This window comes from Bos indicus, chromosome 25 (genome assembly GCF_029378745.1).
Source record: "Bos indicus isolate NIAB-ARS_2022 breed Sahiwal x Tharparkar chromosome 25, NIAB-ARS_B.indTharparkar_mat_pri_1.0, whole genome shotgun sequence".
Taxonomy (NCBI): domain Eukaryota; kingdom Metazoa; phylum Chordata; class Mammalia; order Artiodactyla; family Bovidae; genus Bos; species Bos indicus.
The window spans coordinates 2081442-2102416 of NC_091784.1; the positions used below are offsets into that span (position 1 = coordinate 2081442).

The window sequence follows — 20975 nt, forward strand, 5'->3', positions numbered from 1 at the left end:
AATGTCCTTTTGTGCCACAGTTCTTGGCTTAACAAAGATGTGAATCTTGTAACAAGAACTATGAAATGTGACCACCCTGTCTCTACTATAAGGGAAGAGCGTGTCCCCAGCATGAGGTGCCTCATGACGTGTAAGGAACTGTGGGGTGAATCTAAAATCCTCTGATTAAAACGTTTCCGATAACTGCCGCCTGCTGGAGTCCTTTCCTGCCACCCTGCCCCAAGGAGCCAGGCTGGCTGGTCCCTCCTCCCTCGGCCTCCAGCGTCAGAGGCGCAGCGACCCGCAGGTGTCAGGGGGTGACATTCCCTAGAGCCAAGGTCGAGTGTGTACCTCGAGGTCAGTGCGCAGGCAGCCTGCGTCCGGTGCTGACCCCTGGCCCTGTCCCCCAAGTCTCGCCTGCTGGAGCAGGTACCCACCACGTGGGGCTGTTCCCACCACCAGGGTGGCCCTCCCCAGGGAGCCAGGACGCTGTCCCAGGGTGCTAAGGTGCGCATGAGTCCTCAGCGTGTCCAGGACAGGCTCAGGGCAGCCTGTTCCGAGCAAGGAACCCACATCGGGGCTTCCAGGAGAACTTGACCACAGGACAGGCTGGACACTGCTACCCCAGGAACCCCTGTGCGTGGAGCCCCTGTGGCTTCTGGCTGGGCTCTGGGTTCTTGGGACCCCCTGACCTCCCTGGACTCTCCTTGCTGAGCCATCACCATGCCCTCGTGCCTGACCCAGCTGCCCGAGGCCCTCCCACCATGCACCAGGCCCTGCCTCCTGCTTGGGGTTGCCATGACGACGAGTTGCCAGGTTGGAGGGCCTGAATACTGACTTGGGCTGGCTCGAACCGGTCTCAGCCAGCTCCAGCAGGGAGAGGCCCAAGGAGTGCTGGTCCAGGTCTGTCCCCAGGTGACACTGGTGCTGAGTCTGTGGGTGTCTTGCCCCAGCGATTCAGGAGGCTCATCTAGAGGCCTCCAGACCACCATGGTCCTGTCTGCAGAGGCTGTGGGCCGGGCAGAGGGGCGGGAGCACTGGGCCCCTTCCACCCCAAGTTCTCAGACACATGGGCTTTGCCACCTGGCCTGAAATCTCAGGCATCAGTTGGGAAACTGGGTGGTTCAGATGGTAAATAATCTGCCTGCAACGTGGGAGACCCAGGTTCAATCTCTTGGTCAGGAAGATCCCCCGGAGAAGGGAATGGCTCCCACTCCAGTGTTCTTGCCTGGAGAATTCTGGAACAGAGGAGCCTAGCAGGCTACAGTCTGTGGGGTTGCAAAGAGTTGGATACGACTGAGCGACTGACACACTTAGAAGGAACCACCAAGGGACAGAAAGAAGCAGAAAAACATTAAGCACAGTGGAAACATTACTTTTGATGAGATCGTCAACATTGCCCGGCAGATGCGGCATCGGTCTCTAGCTAGAGAACTTTCTGGAACCATTAAAGAGATCCTGGGGACCGCCCAGTCTGTGGGCTGCAATGTTGATGGCCGCCACCCTCATGACATCATAGATGATATCAACAGTGGCGCAGTGGAGTGCCCCGCTAGTTAAGAACTGCAAAGGAAAAAAAAAAAAAAGGATCATTTGACAACCAGAAAAAAAAAAAAAAGAAAGTAATAAGGGAGCAGCAAAAAATAGTCGCAGTGCCCAGGCCTGGGTCCTTCCTCCCCGGGCCTCTCACAGGTGACCCGTCCCAAGGTGGTCTTTCTTGCCTGAGGGGAGAACCGGGGGTCCCAGAGCCAGTACAAGTGCCTCCGCCTCCCGCGTGCAGAGGGGTGTGTTCAGAGGAGCAGGCGCCTGGCCCACTCCCAGCCTGCAGCCCATCGGCCCAGCCTCACAGATACCCATACAGCCTGACTGCGGGGCTGCTCTGTGCCCCCTGCAGCCCCACGGAAACCTCGGGCTCGAGGTCCCGTAGCCCCAGCCCTGCACAGGCCCCACCTGCACAGGTGCAGGACCCCCTCCCCCCACATACACGATGGGCTTCTGCTAAGTGCCCCAGGCCAGGGGCCACACCTGGGCCGGACCCTCGCCTAACTGGAGCCGCCTCCTCTGCTGGCAGAACCAGCACCCAGGCCAGATTCCTGCAGTCCCTCAGGGTCCTCCAGCCCTGAGCAGGGAGGGACCCTGGCTGAACCCCTTGGCCATGCGCCCAGGAGTTCCCTGGGGCCCACCTCCCTCCCTACTTTGCCTGCCACAGTCCTTCCACTGGTGTGGGGGTCAGAATGCTAGGACCTGTGCCTGCAATTCCAGAGGCTGACCCCAGAGGGCGGGATTCATGCCTTATTAAACCTATGGCAGGGGACTTCCTGTGGCCAAGACTCCCAGCTCTCCTTGCAGGGAGCCTGGATTTGATCCCTGGTCGGGAAACTAGATCCCACTTGCCACAACTGAGTTTGCGTGCTGCACTTAAAGATTCCACGTGCCGCAAGGAAGATGGAAGATCCCGCATGTGGCAACCAAGACCTGGTGCAGCCAAATCAATACCTTTTTTTAATGATGGTGGTGCCCTGGCCTCACAGGATGCACCTCACCTCTGCGGCCCCCTGTCCCTGCCCATCAGCAGCCATCAGGGTGGCGACCCAGAGCCTGGTGCTTTTCTCCTGGCCCTAAGGAGGGAAAGCCCCACCTGCTGCCTGCCAGATCCTGTCCAGCCCAAGCCCTGAGGGTAAACCCACTTCCCCAGGGGCCCCACCAAGCCCTGACACCCACAGGCAGGGTGTCTTGTGCCCTGACGCCCCTGCATGCCCCGAGCTGCCCTCTCACTGCGCCTCGAGCTCCTAGTGCCGTTGGGGGTCTGGGGCCAGGTAGATCCTTCAGCCTGAGGTCTGGGGCACAGGCTGGGGCCAGGGGCGCCCTCCCTGCCCTCTGCCTGCTGTGGGGTCACACGAGGACAAGCTTACCCTTTCAACCTGCTGAGGCCAAAGCAGTCCCCAAAGGAAAGAGCCCCTCCTGAGGCCCCTGGAGGGTCCCCGGTGACAGCCCCCACTTCTTCTCCCCTGGAGTGGAGGAGCTGCCACTGACTCAACCAGCACTTGCTCCTCCTCTCTAGGATGGCTCCCAGCCCCTGCTGAGGGCTGGGCTCCGCTGCTGCTGCTATTTCTGTTTGACAAATGAGGAAAGCAAAGGCCCAAGGTGCCGGAGGAGGGCAGCAGGGCAGGACTATGACCCGGGAGGGCCTGACTCCAGCCTCAGGACAAGTCAGGAGACACTGAAGGGGCTGGCGCCAATGGGACCATCACTCCGTCCCCAGGAAATGTCAGTGGAGGGAAGGGTCTGAGGGTTATGCCTTCCTGGGGAAACTGAGGCCCTGAGTTGGGCTTGGTACCCAGCCTGTTGCCTGGACAATCCCTTTCCCCTCTCTGGGCCTGTTTCCCCACCTGCAAAAGAGAGTGGTGAGGTCTCCAGGAGCCCTCTGTGCTCTTAGTCTTGGGGGCTGGTGCATCTCCAGGGTGGCTCTGGCCCCCAGCCCCTTGGCTCCCCTTGGGCATGGGATGGGGGTTCAAGCAGGGGCCCCCTCCCTTGGCAGCTGCCCCTCCTTACTTCCTGTTTACAGCAGCTGCAGAGTCTCATCTCTTCACCCCAAAGCCATTATGATCACCATGGCAACCAAGCCATGTTTGTTCCAACAGGTTGGAAGAACCTGACGCAAGACTGCAGGGGTGGGGGGGCATCAGCTACAAGATCCTGGCTCAGGACCTGCCAGATCCTCAGGGAAGGACATTAGTTGCCCTGACCCCATTCCTATCCCCTGTAGAAGCCAAGGGGCAGCTGGTGGTGTGGGGTCCAGCCCCCTCCCCTGCTCATCTGATTCATTTGTGCAAAGCTGCTGTGCATTTCCCAAGCTCCCCCACCCGCTCTGCCCGGCTGTGCTGGGTCAAGATGGAAGCAGGACCTGGAACTAGAGCCTCCAGCAGTAGAACACACCCTGCAGGGCTGCCCCTCTCCCTGCAGGGCTGTACCCCCTCCCTGCAGGTCTGTTTTCCCCAACCCAGGTGGTTCTGTGTCTCATCCTGCACAGATAGGTACAGGCGGCTCAGACATGAGTCTGGGTCTAGAAGCTAAGACAGGTGGTGGCCCTCTCAAAGCACTGTCCGCCCTCTCAAAGCACTGTCCACCCCCTCCTGGGGTGAGAGGAGTGCATCTTGTCCCCTCCAGACCAAGGAATAGAGAAATCACAGCTGCCTCCCTGCATGCAGCTCTGTGCTGAACCCTGCTCCTCCAGGGTCTCCTCCGCTCAGCTCAGCCCTGACCTCCCAGAGCCAACCGTTCTTTTACTCTGGGGCTGAGCAGAAGTGGGTTCCAGGTCTGTCTGATCCCCAGCCAGCCTAGAGTCCCTCCACTAGAGACGAGGTCCTTTGGGGTGAAAACTTCTCCAAACCACAGTCTGATCCCCCAAGTACAAGGTGCTCTGAGGGTCCAGCAGGGTCTACTAAAGGTAGGAAGGGGATCCAGGGAGCCCGCGCATGTGAGCAGCCTGCAGGGTTCTCAGCTGGGGTGGGAGAAGCCTCAGATGGCGAGGCCCAGCCTGGGCTCTGGGAGTCAGCAGGCCCCGGTGGGCTCAGCCAGCCATTTTTACGGGCTCCCCAGGTGACCATGGCGCGGTGGAGGGGCGCCAAAGATAGGCTGGGAACAGCTCGAGAGGGTTCCAGCCGTCGGGGTAACCTGGCAGGTGGCTAGACATGGGCCGTGGGGTCGGTGGCCCTTTCGGTGACCAGGATTGTTGCGGGCGTTCTGAGTTGACCCCTGCAGCACACGTAGGCACCCCCCGGGGTGCGGGCTGTCCCCTCTGAGAAGAGCGGCTGGGACTGCGGAGGCGGAGTCCTCAGGCCCAGGCCCGCTCCAAGCTCCAACTGCTGGCTGGGAGGGCAACATTGGAGATGACCACACAACCCTTCCAGAAAAGTCTGCGCTGCGGCCCGGGCGTATCCAGTTCGGTTTCCGCAACTCTTGTCTGCCCTGGGGTCCCCGAGAGGGGGTCGTGACGCAGAGCGGGTCTGCTCCGGCTCAGTACCCCCGTGTGGGTTGACTGGCATCCCCGAGCCCCCTCCCCTTAGGGTCCGCGGGCTGGGCACTAGGGGCACGTGGATCCTCGCCCTGCGCCCCTAGCGGCGCGGGCAGGGGCGAAGAGGGGCGCGAGGGAGGCGGGGGCGGGACGGAAGCGGGCCCCGAGCGGCGGGGCGGGGCGAGCAGGCTTAGCCCCGCCCCCGGCCCCTGCAGCCCGGGCGCGGGGCCCCTGGCGCTCAGTCGTGGGCGCTGGCGGCAGCGAGCGGTCGCACCGCTGGAGCGACCCGGGAGCCGGCGCCGAGTGCGGCGCCCGCAGGAGCCCCGTCCCCGCGCCCCCGCCGCCTTGCCCACGGTGAGTGCCGCGGACTCCTGCCCGGCCGTCGAAGCCCAGCCCGGCGCCCCGCCGGCGGACCGCGCTCGCCGCCACCCCGGGGCGCCGGGAGGTCGCCAAGACGCGCCGTCGGCACCGGGGAGACGAGGCCGGCGCGCGCTTGGAGGAGCGGAGCCTCGGAGCGGGAGACGGTGCGCACTGCAGAGGGGCGGGGGAACCAGACCTTCCAGCCGCGGAGGGCGCGGGGCTCCAAGACCACCGCCCCACCCCCCCGACATGCGCAGGGTCACTACGCTCAGACCCGGAGCCCTATCCCCGGGGGAAGCCGCAGGTGGGCGGGGACCGAAGACTCCGAGACCCTCCACGGGGTTTCCCAGTCCACCCTCCAGCGATTAAGACGCCCCTGAGCCCAGCCCGCTCCCCCTCCTCCGGATCCTGGCAGGACCCCTTGTTTTCCCCAAATTCCTCCCGGCGTCTGGGTGGGTCCCCCAAAATACACCCTTTCCAGGCTTCCAAACTGTCCCCGAACCGAACACCCACCAATGAGAGAAGCACCCCGACAGAACTGGGGTGGGGGCGAGGTCCGAGCGGGGGTCGGGAGGAAGGGGCGAGCTGGGAGCCTGTCCCTGAGAAGTGGGAGGGGTGAGCAGGTCAGAGGGACCGGCTGGCCAGGTGGGAGGGGACCTCTGAGGAAGATCGTACGGGCACTTCATTTTAAATGCGTTCATTCTAGAAGCATCTCGCCAACATTTTACTGCTGGTCTCCGGCTTCAGAGCTCTAGGTCCGCCCGCGGAATTGTTTACAATACAGACCTCAGACCCCTCCCTTGGACTGGGTGGGGAGGAGATCCCAGTGAGCAGTGCTTCTAAGAGGCGTTGCAGGCGGGCTGCGGGACGCACTGCGGCCGCACTGTGTGCAGGGGAGCACTGTGCAGGGAGTCAGCGGAGGGGGGCAGCCGGAAACCCCCTAGGAGAGTGAAGGGGGCCAGCTGGGGGCTGGGCTGGGCAGCAGGGAGAGCCAGGTGGCCAGGCCAGACCTTCTGCTGCCCCCTTACACATGCCAGGGGCAGCATCGGTGGATGCCCTACCCCTAAGTCCCCAGGGACCGGTTTCAGTGAGCGGCCCCAGCGCCCTGAGGGTGTTGATTCACGTTCAGGGCGGCCAGTGGGCTGCTAGGGATTCTTCTAGAAGACCAGGCTGGCTCTCCAGTTCAGCCCCACTGCTTCAGACCTGTCTCCTTCAGTGCTAGCCCCCAGGTGGGCTAGCAGAGACAGCTGGGCTTTGAGCCCTGGGTTCTGGGCAAGTCACCCCATCACTGGGATGTGAAATGCGAGTGACATCACTTTGCAGAGTGATCCTTTCCCACTCAACCCCAGGCCTTGGGCACAGCCCTGAAACACAGCAGGCCTATTGCTTTCGTCTGGGTCTTGGTGCCTGTAGGGCGTCCAGCTCCTTGGCTGGCCTCGCTTTGTTCATTGGACAAACTGGAGCTGGTGGCCAGGCCTGAGCGGGGATACAGGTGTTTCCTGCTCAGAGCTTCTGGCCAGGCCTGGGTGGGACTGAGACACGAAAAGTTCAGGAAGGAGTCCTCTGGGGTCTGTCAGACAGACAGGGGGTCCCCTGAAGCCTGTACCCTGCTCACTCTGCCCCATGCACGCCGAGAGCCCCTGGCAGCCAGTGAGTGCTCCCTAGAGATCGGCCCCACGCTCTCTGTCCATGATAGCTCTGAGTGGGTGCTGGCTGGCCCCAGGGCCCAGGCTGCCGGGTGCAGCGAGTCTGTGGCTGTACAGGCAGCCCAGGGGTTCCCAGGGGACAGAGAGGGCTTCTGAGCTCCCAGGAAAAGCCTCTGCACCCGGACACCGCTGCTGCCTCCCTCCTGGGCACAGGCTGAGATGGGAGCAGGGAGGGGCCCGCCTGGACCTGGGATTCAGGACGAGCCAAGAGCTTAGCGCCTGGATGCCAGAGCCTGGGAGGCCGTGACTCTATTCCGGGCTGCCTGCTGCCTGGGTTAACCCTGGGCTTCATGAGCCTGGGGTCTCGGTTTCCTGGTCTAGGTGCGGGGAGCAGAGTGTCACTTCCTATCCAGGGCTGGTCTGAGGAGGGGGCCCCCCTTGCCTTGAACACTCTCGTCTCACCAAGAAAGCCTCCCACCCTGCAGCTCAGGCCACTTGGCTCCTGCGTCATCTTTGTCTCCGGGACTGTGAGCCCTGGAGCCCCCGTCACACGTAGAGGCAGCTGGCGGTTACCCTGGCAACAGCTCAAGCAGTGGCTGCTCCCTCGCTTTGGGGGGCTGTTGGGGAAGCAGCGTCTTCCAGTGAGCTAGAGAGGAAAAGGGGACCCGTGACACCCAGCCCCCAGGGACCTCACAGCTCTCTGGGCTGCCGAGCCCGCAGCAGGGGTAGGGGCTCCCTGGGGCAAGCACCAACTGGCGTGAAGGGGGCCCAGGGCTGCTGGAGGCCGAGGCACCCCTCCTCCTGTCCCAGCTCTCGGGTCTGGCCGGATGGGTTCCCCTGGCCCTGCAGCTCCAGGATTGGAGGATCAGGGACTGAGATGAGGAGCTGAGAGCTGGCGGGGGTCACATACCGGCGATGGCAGCCCAGGCACCACCCCCCCAGAGATACACCCGGCTTGCTCGAAAAGTCTGTCCTGGACCCTCAAGGTGGCAGGTGTGCCTGGCCCCGCTGTCCCAGCAGAGGGTGACCATCCGGGAGAAGGTCAAGGCTATAAATGAGGACGTGCCAGCACTCACATGGCCCCTGGCAGTGGGCACACAGGGCGGGGTGGGTCTCCCTGGCTACCCCACTGCCAGGGACCTGTGAGAGCCCAGCAAGTAGAGCTGGATCTGGCGGGGTCCCCATTTCCTATTTTGTCAAATGAAAAGGACAGGCTCTGGCTGACGTGCCTGGCCTGGGTGGCGGGGGGCGCCCTCAAGAGTGGACAAGGACAGGACCCAGGCAGTGGGCAGGTCCCCAGGTGAGCCAAGGGGAACATGGCGTGTCCAGCACACAGAGGCCAGCAAGCCAGGGCCAGGGAGCCCAATAGGTGGCACTGAGGGGCAGAGGTGGCGCAGGAGAGGGTCTTTGCTTTGACCTGTTGACTTTCAGCGTGGGAACAGGAGACCATGAGACCACCTTGTGAGACGTTGTGGGGGCAGGGGTATCGGGAGGCCAAGGCCGGAGGTAGTTGCCTGGGCCAGGTCACGGGGTGGAAGAGGCGGACTGCAGGGCCCTTGGTGGCTTCCCCCCGAGGTCTGCAGGGGGCACGAGCACCCGCAAGGTGTGAGGGGGTTGGAGTCAGCAGTGACAGCCGTGCGCCCCTCAGGGGCGTCCCAGGGCCGGGCCCCCTGGACAGGAAGGTGTCCCCCGAGCAGGTCCCACTCCCCTTCTGCAAAGTGTGGGCTGTGGGGCCGCAGCCCCTGTCTGCTCCCAGGGCCTGTGTTGCCATAGCAACTGAGCCACCACGCAGCATCCTGCCTGGAGTAGCCTAGATGTCACCCTGGGGCACGGGAATTCTTCTTGCCAAGGGAGGAATGGGGGCTGGGCCTGGCGGCCCCCGCCTGTGTGTCCCCTGAGACCAGCTCAGTCCGAATCATTCTGGTCTGGGGAGCCCAAACCTGCGGGGAGGCAGGGCTTGGACTGAGCAAGTCTGCAGCCTTGGGAGGGTTGGAGCCCATGGCCCCAGCAGTAAGCACCTCTGAGTTCCAGGTCACACCTCTGTCACTGCTCAGGGTGGCACCTGATGTGACCACAGGGGACAGTAAGGCGGGGTTCTCTGCCCACAGATCACCCGCCATGTCCACGTTGCTGGAGATCAAGAGCAGCGTGCTCAGGCAGGTGCAGGTGTGCCCATCCTTCCGCCGGAGGACGGAGGAGGAGCCGGCCAGCGGCAGTGCCGACCCGCCGGAGCCCACAGCCGGGGCCTGGTGGGTGCCCCCCAGCCCACTCCCTTCCTCCCCTGACCTCACACACCAGCACGGCCCCTGGGGGAAGCCCAGGAGGCTCTGAACCCAAGGCTGTGGAGGGCATCACACTGCACCCCCAGCTGTTCAGAGACCCGGGGATCCCTTTGAGTCATGTGGGCTGGCACGTGCTCTGAGCTGCAGTGTCTGGAGGGTCTGCTGACCCCGAGTGTGGCCTTTCTTGCAGGAAACCCGGAGATGGTGTGGAGTTCTTCGCCCAGATGCGCCTCATCCTGAAGAAGGGGGAGGGCAGACAGGGGCTCCCGTGCCCTGAGGTGCGGACACTGCGGGCCCTACTGCCCCTAATGGGCCCGGGCTGGCCTCCCCAGCAGCTGCTCCGTGCTCCCCTCCCTCCCTCCCTGGAGCACTCCCTGCCAGGGAGCCACGGAGACCCTCACCCCCCGGCGCCCCTCACAGGTCCTGCTGCGCAGCAGCTCACCTGCCCCCGCAGAGCCCGTGGACCCCAGCCGTGGCCTGAGAACTTTGAGCCAAGAGGAGGTAAGGGGGTGGGGGTGTCTGGGGAGGGTGGGCCGACCTCCCCATGGGAGTGAGCAGAGGTCAGGGGTGGGGAGGGACCCCTGGTGGAGGCCCCAAAGGTGCAAAGGCGCAGAGGCAGAGACCAGGCTCTGCCAGTGGGAGGAGCGGCTGGGGGCTGGGCAGAGAGGGTGCGTCCGAGGAGCCGAGAGCCCCTGCAGTCGGGACTCAGGGCCCACGTCCCCACTTACAGGTGGACATGCTCTACGAGGAGGCTCTGTACACGGTCCTTCACCGCGCAGGCACCATGGGCCCCGACCAGGTGGATGACGAGGAGGCCCTGCTGAGCTACCTGCAGCAGGTGAGCCCCAGGCCCCGCCCACTCGGCTGGCTCGGCCCCACTGTCTCTGGGGGTGGCTGAGACACTTTCCCCACCTGCTTGTGTTACTGTCGCCTCAACACACAGAGTTGTCCTACGTACATAATACACACACAGGTGCTCAGGCAGACACACATAGGCTGACAGGCATGCCCAGAAAGGTGGACAGACACACAGACACATTCAAACAGAAGAACACACAGATGGACACAGCTACAAAGAACATTGGAAAAGACAGGTAGACAGATGTAGGACTCACACAGAAGGATGGACAGACACACAGAGAAAGGTAGGAAGGACAGACCCCTTTCTTCCTGCTGCGTGTGCTCCCCCTGCCCCGTGAAGCCCCCGGGATGGTAACTGGTCTGCTTCAAGGGCCCCTGGGCCTCACACCTGCCGGCCTGCAGGTGTTTGGTACCGGCCCCGAGGAGCACGCCGTGGCTGTGGAGCGCGTGAAGAAGGCCAAGGTGAGGCTGCTGCCCGATGCGCAGATGCTGCCCTCGCAGTGCTTGTGGGCAGAGGCTCAGGGTGGAGGGGTGCAGGGCCAGCCGTGTCAGGCCCACACCGAGCCCCAGAGACCGTCACTGCCCCCCACCTGCAGGCACCCACCTATGCCCTTAAAGTCTCCGTCATGCGTGCCAAGAACCTGCTGGCCAAAGACCCCAACGGTGAGTGGGGGGCCAGCCGGGTCTGGGGGCCACGGGGGCGGGGCTGGGACTGAGGCACCCACCATCTCCTAGGCTTCAGTGACCCGTACTGCATGCTGGGCATCCTGCCGGCCTCAGGCGCCGTGCGGGAGCCTAGCCCGCACAAGGAACAGCGCTTCAGCTTCCGCAAGGGCAGCAAGCGAGGTGGCCCACTGCCAGCCAAGTGCATCCAGGTCACCGAGGTCAAGAGCAGCACCCTGAACCCCGTGTGGAAGGAGCACTTCCTCTTGTAAGGCCCCTTGTCCAGTTGGGCAGCGGGGTGGCTGGGCGGGGTCTGCGGCGGTGCCGGCTGGTCCTGGAGCAGCTGCACCCATAGGTGGTCTCAGTGCCTGCCCCTGGGAACCGAAGGGCTGGTCCTGTGCCCACTTTCCAGAGCAGGAGACTGAGGCTCAGAAATTGTCCCTGCCCCAGCACCGGGCAGGGCATCACCTGGACCCTCCGGGGCACCTCTCTGTTCTCCTTACAGTGAGATCGAGGACGTGGGCACAGACCAGCTGCACCTGGACATCTGGTAGAGGCCCCTGTGCCCTGCAGGGCAGGGGGTGCGGGCGCCTCTGGTCTGGGCGGAGCGGGAGGGGGCAATCAGAGCCAGGCTGAGCTGCAGACAAGCCAGGCCCCCCACTCCCTCCAGGGATCACGACGATGATGTGTCTCTGGTGGAAGCGTGCAGAAAGCTGAATGAGGTCATCGGCCTGAAGGGCGTGAGCAGGTGGGGCAGCAGGACCCTCCCACACACAGGGGCCAGCGGGTGTGGGCTCCTCAGGGGCCACAGGCCTGAAGCCATCCTGCTGCCCCCAGGTATTTCAAACAGATTGTCAAGTCTGCCCGCGCAAATGGGACAGCGGGGCCCACGGAGGACCACACTGATGACTTCCTGGGGTGCCTCAACATACCCGTCCGGGTGAGTGGGCTGGCAGTTTTGCTTGCCGAATGGTTGCTCCTGGGTGTCCCACCTGGTGTTGGCAGCAGTCCTGCCCCACTGCTGCTATGTCCCGTGATACCCCAGCAGCTTCCCATCCTTCCTGAGCTGGGGCTGGGGGAACATCATGCTGCAAGTGGGGAGGGACAGCCTCCAGGAACCTCTAGTGTCCAGGCACCCCTGAGCGCCCCTGTGCTGGTCACCAGCGTTCAGTGGGAAGTAGAGGCCTGTTTCTCCTGCCGTCCCAGAGACAGTCTGTGCAGGGAGGGAGCGTTAGGCAGAACCACCAATCTGAACTCCCTTCCCCTAGGAGGTGCCTGTGGCTGGGGAGGACCGCTGGTTCAAGCTGGAACCGCGCTCTAGCGCCTCCCGGGTGCAGGGTGACTGCCAACTGATCCTCAAGCTGATCACCACACAGGTGGGAGCCAAGGGCCCCCCTCCTGCAGCCCTGCACCCCAGCCCATAGGCTCGGGAAGGGCTACTGACCAGCCGGCCCTGCGTTCCAGAGGGACACGAACATGAGCCAGCGTGGGCGGTCGGGCTTCCTGTCGTACCTGCTGCTGCTCAACCGTCTGCTGCAGTTCGAGCACCGAGCGGAGGAGGTAGCGCCAACCTCCGGCCCCAGGGCCAGCCAGGGGCGGCTGGGGAGGGCGAGGCGGGGAGGCCAGGGACCTGGGGGCCGAGAGGGGATGGGGGTCTCCCGCCTCCACCCACGGCCAGCCCGTCCCCCAGCCCAACTCGAGCAGCTGGCGTGGCGAGCTCAGCGGGCCTGCGGCCACCGTGCTCTGTCTGCACGGCGCACAGAGCAACCTGTCGGCGCTGCAGCTGGCTGTGCTGTGAGTGGGCGGGGCCGCGTCGCGAGGGGTGGGGCCTAGGCGCAACGGGGCTAGGTGGGCTAGGCCTGCCGCAGGGGGCGGGGCGGGGCGGGGGCGGGGTCTGGGAAGGGGTGGGGCTATCAGTCGGAGGGGCACGGGTCCCCTGCTGGGTCGGGCCCCTGACGCAGCTACCCTGAGCCTGGGCTGGGGCCCCGCAGGCACTGGCAGGTCAGCAGCCGCCACCATCAGACCCGCACCCTGGACTACGGCTACCTGCTGGGGCTGCTAGAAGACCTGCAGGCTCACTGGGAGGAGGCGGGCTCGCTGCCCCAGGAGCAGGTGGGCTCGCATGAAAATGCTCCTGGAGGGTGTGCCGGGGGGCTGTTCAGGCTGGGACAAGCAGGGACAGGACCGCCAGAGTCCTGCCCTGCTGGGGTGCATAGCCTGTGGGAGTGGTAGGGGGTTAAAAATAAGCGGACAAAGCGCGGGACTTAAGAGAGAGCAGCTGCTGTGCGGTCCCAGGACAGGGCTGTGCGATACCAAGAGGGAGTCCCGCGGGAGGCAGGCCGTGCGGCTTCAGCCCCGCGAGCAGCGGAGGGAGTGGGCCGCAAGGAAGGAGGCGCAGCTCGTGCTGCGAAGGCCCTGGGGGCGTCTGTGTCTCCAGGGGGCGCTGTGGAGGCTGGAGAGGGCACCGGGGCGAGGCCAGTGGGGTTGGAGGCCCGTAGTAGGGAGGGTGCTCTTCAGGGCAGGGCCTTGCAGACCGGCTGCTTTTGACGAGGAGCGGGCACTCAGCGTCCGTTCTGAAGGGCCCTGTCCCTCAGGAGGAGGGCCTGGCAGACAGCTTCTCTGCCTTCTCTGAGTTTGGGCTTCAGCTGCTGCGACAGCTCCGGGACTACTTTCCTGCCACTAACAGCACAGCTGTGTACCGCCTGGAGCTGCTGTTGAAGTGGGTGCAGCCACTCATCTGTGGGTGGGGGTTGGGGCTGGGGGACTGGGTGGGGCAGCCCCCAGTCAGCTGCAACCCCTCGCCCAGGTGTCTTGGCAAGCTGCAGCTCTTCCAGCCTTCGTTTGAGATTTGCCCCTTCGAGACGGAGCTAAACATGGACATTGCTGCTGCCCTGAAGGTGCGTCTGGTAGCTGGGTCTGGGCTAACTGCCCATCCTTGCCCGTGCCCCTGCCCTCAGGCTGGACCTGTGGAACCACACACACTTGCCCTTCTTCCCTCCCACCCAACACGCTTCCTCGGCACTTCCCTTGCAGAGAGGCAACCGTGAGTGGTTCGACAAGCTCCTGAACACCCAAAGTCCTCGTGAGCAGGTGTGGTGGCAGAGTGGGGGGGGCGTGGCCACAGGGGAGGTGCGCGGCCACAGGTGAGTGCAGGCCAGAAGGTCAGTGTGCTGGGCCTCCTTGCAGCCAGGCCCACAGCGCCTCGCCGGGCTGATCAAGCTGGCTGACACCATCTACGAGGACCTGCAGTCCTGCTACGGCATCTACGCCAGCCTCTTCCACAGGTGGGGCCAGGGCTCTCCCTGCTGCCCCTGCACCCAGCCCCTAAAGTGCCACCACTCAGCTGGGGAGCAGGGCGAGCAGGTATCTGAGGTGTGTCCTTTGCAGCATCATCAAGGTCGACTTCTTCACCCTCACCTTTCGGCAGCTGGAGCGTCTGGTGAGGAGGGGGCGTGGGGAGAGCCCCCTGGCTGGGAAGGGGCCTGGGGTTCCTTGTTGCCACCAGCCTGAGTCCACCCTCCTGGGCAGGTGGCTGAAGAGGCCTGGGTGCTGACAGAGGAGCTGAGCCCCAAGATGACCCTGGAGGTGGCCTTGGGGCTCTTTGAGCTCTACCTGACCCTGGCGGACATCCAGCGCTTTTGGAGCAGCATTCCGGGCCGGTGGGTGCCCTGCCCCACCTGTCCTCCAGTCTCCTCTTGGAGGGCTCTCTGTGCAGTCTCCCCAGGGCCTCTGCAGGCTGGGAACCTGGGACATGTTGGCTCAAGGTGTTTGATCAGGGTGAGCGCTGACGGGCCTCCCACTGCAGGGACAGCCGTTCCCTCGCCCTGGCCGGCATCCATGCCCCATTCCTGCCTGCTGTGAAGCTTTGGCTGCAGGTGCTGCGGGACCAAACCAAGTGGAGGCTTCAGGGAGCCGTGGATGTGGACACAGTGAGTGAGCTCTCAGACTTGAGGGGGCTGGGCTCATCTGGGCTCCCCCCAACCTGGGCCTCCTCCTGCTTCCTAGCTGGAGCCCATGGATGCCTCCTCCAAGCACAGCAGCTCTGCGGCCACTGCCAGCCTCTGCTTCAGCCACATCCAGGAGCTGTGGGCCTGCCTGGCATGGCCTGACCCCGCCCAGGCCCAGACACTAGGCACCCAGCTCAGCCAGGTGGGGACTACCCACCAAGAGGAGATTGGGGTCTGGGTGCAGAAGGGACATGGCCCACAGCTCCTGAGCCCCCGTCTTCCACCCCAGGACCTGTGTGAAGCCGCCCTCTTCTACACAGAGCTGCTGCGAAAGAAGGTGGATGCTCAGCCTGGGGCAGCTGGAGAGGCAGTGAGCGAGCCCGTGAGCAGGGGGGGCGCAGGAGTGGGGGATGGAGGCCTGGGGTGGCCACCACCCGGCTGCCAGCCCACGCATGTCCGTCACACCTCCCCAGCTCTGCGTGGTCCTCAACGACGTGGAGCTCCTCCGCAAGGCTGCTGGCCAGGCACTGCATGGCCTGGCGTGGCCGGAGGGGGCTGCGGGGCTTGAGGGCACGCTCCCGCGGCCCCTGCTCAGCTGCACACAGGCCCTGGACGAGGACCTGCAGCGGGAGGCCCGAACCGTGACAGCACACCTGACCTCCAAGGTGGCAGGGCCGGTGGGCTGGGGCAGGAGCCAGCTGCCCCTCCCTGCACCCGCGTTGCTAAGCACCACTCTCCTGCTCTCCCACAGATGGTGGGTGATGTCAGGAAGTATGTGCAGCACGTCAGCCTCTCGCCGGACTCCATCCAGAATGACGAGGTGAGTGCCCGGCCAGCGAGGTCTTGGGCTTGGTGGGGAATGCGTGTGTGCACTGGGGCCCAGTCCTAGCCTGAGGACCCTACCTGCAGGCCGTGGCCCCCCTTCTGAAGTACCTGGATGAGAAACTGGCTCTGCTGAATGCCTCACTGGTGAAGGAAAACCTTAACAGGTATGGTCCTGGGCGGGTGGGCAGAGCAGGGCTGGCCCATGGTCGGGTCACAGATGCTGAGCATCCTGCAGGGTGCTGGAGGCCCTCTGGGAGCTGCTGCTGCAGGCCATTCTGCAGGCTCTGGGAGCAAACCGAGACGTGTCTGCCGACTTCTACGGGCGCTTCCACTTCACACTGGAGGTAGGGCCCCATGGAAGAGCCTTTCCTGCCTGAACTCCTGGTTCCTGGCCCCTCTGCCCTTGCCCCCTGGCAATAAGACTGCTGACCCTTCCAGCTGCACGCCCCCCTCCGGCCTGGTCCCCAGCCCAGACACTCCTCCTCTGGGAAGCCATCAGGCAGCATCTCTTTCCCTGAGTCTGCTGAGTCAGCAGCATCTGGGCCACCTGTTCTGACAGCTGTCTGGCTTTGGGTGCCCTCATGTCCCCAAGCTTCCTGGCAGTTTCTGATAACGGCCCAGGTATGAGTGGCTCTGCCTTGGGCTCCAGACAGCCCAGGCCGGGTGCTGCTTGAGGCTCCATTCCTTCCCACTCTCTGTCTCCAGCACCCACCCCGCCCCTGATACCTTTTCTTTCTTGCCCCACCCCAGGCCCTGGTCAACTTTTTCCACGCTGAGGGCCAGGGTCTGCCCCTGGAGAGCCTGAGAGATGGAAGTTACAAGGTAAGGTTTGGCCCTGGGGCCTCTGACAGAGGAAGGGGGAGGGGCGGACACCTGAGACCCAGGTTTGAGTTCAGCCCCGCCCTGCGCGTGAAATGGGGCCGGTGAGGAGCTCCGGTAACACCAGGCGCCGCCTCCTCCCTGCAGAGGCTGGAGGAGGAGCTGCGCCTGCACCAGTGCTCCACGCGGGAGTGCATCGAGCAGTACTACCTGGACAAGCTCAAGCAGGTAGTGCGGCCCAGGTGCGCGCACGAGGCTCCGCCCCCAACGACCCCGAGCTCGTCTCACCGGCTCCTGGCCTTTCCACAGAGATCCATGGAACACAACCGGTTCGGGCGCCTGAGCGTCCGATGCCACTACGAGGCGGCCGAGCAGCGGCTGGCGGTGGAGGTGCTGCACGCCGCCGACCTGCTCCCCCTGGACGCCAACGGTGCGGGCGAGCGGTGGGGAGGGCTGCCACCGGGCGGGGCGGGGCTGGCGGCGGGGTGCGCTCACAGCCGTGTCCCCAGGCCTAAGCGACCCCTTTGTGATCGTGGAGCTGGGCCCGCCGCACCTTTTCCCGCTGGTCCGCAGCCAGAGGACCCAGGTCAAGAGCCGGACGCTGCACCCCGTATACGACGAGCTCTTCTACTTGTGAGTGTCCCTCCCCACCCTGCCGGCCCGGAGTGGGGAGCAGGGCTCCAGATAACGACCCACCTCCCCTCTCCCCACGCAGCTCCGTGCCCGCAGAGGCCTGCCGCCGCCGTGGCGCCTGCGTGCTGTTCACCGTCATGGACCATGACTGGCTGTCCACTAACGACTTCGCGGGGGAGGCAGCCCTGGGCCTGGGCAGCGTTGGCGGCGTCGCGAGGCCCCAGGTGGGAGGGAGCGCGAGGGCCAGCCAGCCGGTCACCCTGCACCTGCGCCGGCCGCGAGCCCAGGGTGAGTGAGCTTCCGGCGGGGCGGGGCCAGCCGGGCCGATGCTGGCCCCGCCCCCTGCAGAGCCCAGGGTGACTGAGCAGTGAGGGCGGGGCCAGCAGGACTGACACCGCCCCCGCCCCCGCCCGCAGTGAGGTCCGCGCTTCGGATGCTGGAGGGTCGCCCCAACAAGGAGGCGCAGGAATTTGTCAAGAGGCTCCGGGAGCTGGAGAAGTACATGGAGGCGGACCCCTGAGCCCTGCGGGCGAGAGCCAAGCCCTCCACACGTCCCACGCTGTTGTCTCGCCTTGTGGTCAGCTCTGTGCAGCTGGGCCATGGCGCCCTGTCCCGCTTCATGGTGTGTGTTCCGTGGCTGGACTCCCCGGCTCCCTTCTGCCCCACCACGTCTGTGCGGTGTGTGCTGTGAACTGTGCCCAATAAGCCCTACCCTACTGGATCTGGACAGCCGACTGGAGGAGCCCTGGCCACCAGGTGAGCTTCCCATTTCCCCTCAGGTTCCACGGCCTCAGGGTGGGAGGACCCTGGTCTTAAGGCAAGGTTCTCAGTTGGGGGCCTTGCCCCCAGGGGACGTTAGGCAGGGGGGATCAGTCACACCTGGTGAGTGAGTGGTGGCTGTGCTGTTGGCATCAGTGGGTAGAGGCTAGAAGTGTGGTTTGACATCCTGCCATGAGCCCTCCTCCCAACATAGAATCGTCCACCCGTAAATGTCACCAGTAACCAGGGAAGACCTCTGTCCTGGGCCTCTCTGGGGTCAGGGCAGAGTCTCCCTAAGCGGAGAGGCTGGAAGGTCTTGAGTTTGGAGTCTGGACAATCCAGGCCTCAGAGGGAGAGGTGAACACCCGCAGCGCCCCCACCTTCTCTGGGGATGCCCCCCGCTCCAAGAGGGCATATGGAAGGGGTTCTCCTGAGAGCTCCACAGGTCTCCAGTCCCCACCCAGCCCACAGGCCCAGGAGAGGGACCTCTGCGGTCATTGTGGGAGGCTGAGGATGTCACGCCAGGCTGATTGGGTTAGTGTAAGGCACTCTGTGCCAACTGTCTGGCCATCTCCTTTTCATGAATGCACAGCGTCCACACAAGACCTACCCAGGGGTCCCATCTCTACACCCCAGGCTCTCTAGGCAGGATGTGGCTCACTAGAGGCCGAGTGCCGAGAAGCAGAGGCTCACGCGGGGGTCTTCTTGGCTTGCAGCTTCATTGGGAGGGCTCTGAGGCAGGACCCAGAGCAAGGCTGGGTAAGAAGCGCCGGGAAAGAACCCAGTCCGAGTCCAGTCCTGCTCGCAGCTGCACGGCCTGCGGCCGCCAGGCCCGTCTGTGTTCCCACAGGCTCCACTGCCATCTCCAGATGTCCTCGTCACTCCGCCTCCAAAATACACACCTCTGCAACTTTCAGTCTCTCTGCCGTTTCTTGATTCCTTTCCAAATCTCTGTGGGGACCCTGGCTTCAGCCCCTTGCTCAGCAGTCTCCTCCTCTTCTGGGCTGCTGCTGCTGTCTCCCCCACTGTCAGGGTCAGGCCCAAGTTCCTCAGACTCATCTTCAGTGTCACTGTCAGCACCATCTCTGGGCAGCCTAAGAGAGAGGGGTATGTCCACTGGCCTCCCCGACACACCTACTCACTCACCAGAGCCCCCAAGCTGAGGACAGATTCCTATTCCCCATCCTCTCAAAGTGGAAACCCCTCCAGCTTCCCTTCTCTGCAGTCAGAAAACCATCCTGATGTTTAAGACAGTCCCCAACCCTGCAGAAGGAGGGGCTGAGATCAGAGGTGGAGGAGAGCCTTGAGTCAAGGCTATCATGACGCTGGGGGACCTACCGGGAGCCAGTCATGGGCCGATTGGGGTTTGCAAACTCTCGCCCTGAGTCCACATCAAAGGGATCTGAATGGAAGAATCAAGGAGGAAAGTGGCCTGAAGTAGGAGTCTCACAGCTGTGGCAGGAAGGTCTTCCCAACCCCGGGGCTTCTCAAGGGAGGGGGCAGGCCTGGAGGGTCCTGGCTCCCACCTGGGGGGTAGGTGTCCCTGCCAGGCCTCACCGATTTCCTCCTCTTCGGGGTGCTCCTTGGCTTGGGCCAGGAACTCCTGCTCTGCCTGCAGCACCTCCTCTGGGCTGCTGCAGGCCGCATATTTGTCCAGAAGCTGGCGGTTCAGATCCAGAAAGCCTTTACCCCACTTGAATTTCCGCAGCAAAATGACAGCGAGGTCTGAGAAGCCTGTCGGTGCAGGAAGCCTATGGATGTAGACAGTCCCTCTCCTGCCCCCCAGGAACTGACAGTCCCGCCAATACTGGCCCACAGCTCTCTGCAGCCCACCAAGTCCCTCTCCCCACAGGGCGTCTCACGGGACTGCCCGTCTGAGCCTCCGTGTGGACCTTAAGTTCTCAGGGGATGAGCTGGGTTAACAGGGCTCTGGGGGCCGTTGTGCCCTGACGACAGCCTGACAAGTGCTTGGAGGCCAATGGTCTGTTCTGTCTCCACCTCCGCCTCTCAGGGAGAGGACTAAAGTGGGAGCTGGGAGGAAACCCTGGCCACCACCCAGCACGTGGTCAGGCTCCTCCCGGGACTGGCAGCAAAAGCACACCGACTCCCAGCTGCCAGGCCCTGACACTCACCCAGGATGCAGAAGGTGGCAGCAAAGGCCTCCACGCAGGACAGCCTGCAGGGCCGGCCATAGTTCACAGGGTTGGCAGCCACCAAGTGGGGCAGGAGCCGCAAGTGGCTCCCACGCATCTTCCCAAATGGAGTCTCATCCAGTCTGGCCCAGGAGCAGTCGATGACAGCGACCCCAGACTGTGCCACCAAGTGTCTGCCAAGAGCAGTGTAGGGCTTGGTTCTGGGTTTAACTGGGTGCTGGCCCCAGGGCAGCTATGTCCTAGGAGACTGGCCGCCCTGGGGATTCAGGGGCATCATTCAAGGACTCTCACGGGCTAAGCATCTGAGGCAACTGGGGGAAAGCTGTTCCTCCATGAGGCTTTTATTCACTCAACAAATGTTCACTATTGCCTGCTACCTCCTGGGTTCTGTCCTAGGCAACGGGGGCCAACTAGACAGATAACACAAACAGGTGAGCCCTGAAGGGAAAGATGCGCCAAGGCTGGGCGCTAATTAAGAAGAGTCCGAGCAGGCCCACTCCGTTTCCCCGCACCCAGTCCTCTCGAGCCTACCTGTCTGCGGGGGACACGTATTGGGAGCCCACGGGGCTGAGCACGAGGCCGCCGAACCTGTGGCCCAGGCGCAGGCAGCGCACCAGCCCCAGGCGGGCCAGCTTGCGGCCGGTGCAGCGCCGGGGGTCGCAGTGGCCCAACTCCCACATGGCCAGCGTGCAGGGCAGCTGCGCCGGGCCCGGGCCGCCCTGGTCCTCAGGGGCCTCTGGCTCCACGGACGCTGCGGCGGGCAGAGAAGGGAACCCGGCCTCAGGCGCGGCTCCGCGGCCCGACCCTCGGCCCCCAACAGGATCACGCCCCACTCACCGCGCAGCGCGGCGCCCACTTCCTCGGCGAAGGCCTCCAGGGAGCGGCCCGCTGGGCGCCGAGCACGGCCGCCCCCCGCGCCCTGCCCGCGCGAGGCCCTCCGGCGGCCCATAGCGAGAAGCCGGGCCCACTACGCCTACCGCGTCTCCGCTCCTCCGGCGGCCAAGTTGTGCGCCGGCACCATTTCCGGTTCAGGT

General features: G+C 64.2%; 2 protein-coding genes across 3 annotated transcripts; one reads left to right on the forward strand and one right to left on the reverse strand.

The window, feature by feature from the left end:
- Nucleotides 1-5224: 5224 nt before the first annotated feature.
- BAIAP3 (BAI1 associated protein 3) lies at nt 5225-18704 on the forward strand. Of its 2 annotated transcripts, none has more exons than XM_070779401.1 (35): nt 5225-5347; nt 9108-9248; nt 9472-9559; nt 9702-9782; nt 10012-10119; nt 10545-10604; nt 10739-10805; nt 10878-11073; nt 11311-11355; nt 11476-11553; nt 11643-11745; nt 12074-12181; nt 12270-12365; nt 12496-12599; nt 12797-12917; nt 13400-13524; nt 13612-13702; nt 13839-13895; nt 13992-14089; nt 14193-14244; nt 14334-14464; nt 14611-14734; nt 14811-14954; nt 15042-15134; nt 15226-15417; nt 15504-15572; nt 15662-15741; nt 15813-15921; nt 16328-16399; nt 16544-16624; nt 16706-16826; nt 16906-17029; nt 17112-17317; nt 17446-17785; nt 18505-18704. In XM_070779401.1, exons 2-34 carry the CDS (start codon nt 9118-9120, stop codon nt 17547-17549), a joined length of 3459 nt encoding a protein of 1152 aa, XP_070635502.1. In that variant the 5' UTR covers nt 5225-5347; nt 9108-9117; the 3' UTR covers nt 17550-17785; nt 18505-18704. The 2 variants fall into 2 exon arrangements, with proteins under 2 accessions (XP_070635502.1, XP_070635501.1); XM_070779400.1 differs by lacking the exon at nt 5225-5347 and adding an exon at nt 5379-5517.
- Nucleotides 18489-20968, reverse strand: TSR3 (TSR3 ribosome maturation factor). The gene is made up of 6 exons (XM_019987717.2): nt 20779-20968; nt 20473-20692; nt 19921-20114; nt 19346-19522; nt 19127-19190; nt 18489-18882 (listed from the first exon to the last, which is right to left on the reverse strand). The coding sequence occupies exons 1-6, from the start codon at nt 20888-20890 to the stop codon at nt 18702-18704; spliced, it is 948 nt and encodes a 315-aa protein (XP_019843276.2). The 5' UTR covers nt 20891-20968; the 3' UTR covers nt 18489-18701.
- Between the last annotated feature and the right edge of the window lie 7 nt (nt 20969-20975).

Excerpts from the sequence above, each read along its gene's own strand:
- TSR3 (XM_019987717.2), bottom strand. The coding sequence starts at position 20,890 with ATGGGCCGCCGGAGGGCCTCGCGCGGGCAGGGCGCGGGGGGCGGCCGT. Across the intron at positions 20,693-20,778 it reads AGTGGGCGCCGCGCTGCGCG|CGTCCGTGGAGCCAGAGGCC; the intron begins GTGAGTGGGGCG and ends TGCCCGCCGCAG. Across the intron at positions 19,523-19,920 it reads TGCCACCTTCTGCATCCTGG|GCTTCTCAGACCTCGCTGTC; the intron begins GTGAGTGTCAGG and ends CTGCACCGACAG.
- BAIAP3 (XM_070779401.1), top strand. The coding sequence starts at position 9,118 with ATGTCCACGTTGCTGGAGATCAAGAGCAGCGTGCTCAGGCAGGTGCAG. Across the intron at positions 11,746-12,073 it reads GCCTCAACATACCCGTCCGG|GAGGTGCCTGTGGCTGGGGA; the intron begins GTGAGTGGGCTG and ends CCCTTCCCCTAG. Across the intron at positions 16,625-16,705 it reads ACCTGGACAAGCTCAAGCAG|AGATCCATGGAACACAACCG; the intron begins GTAGTGCGGCCC and ends GCCTTTCCACAG.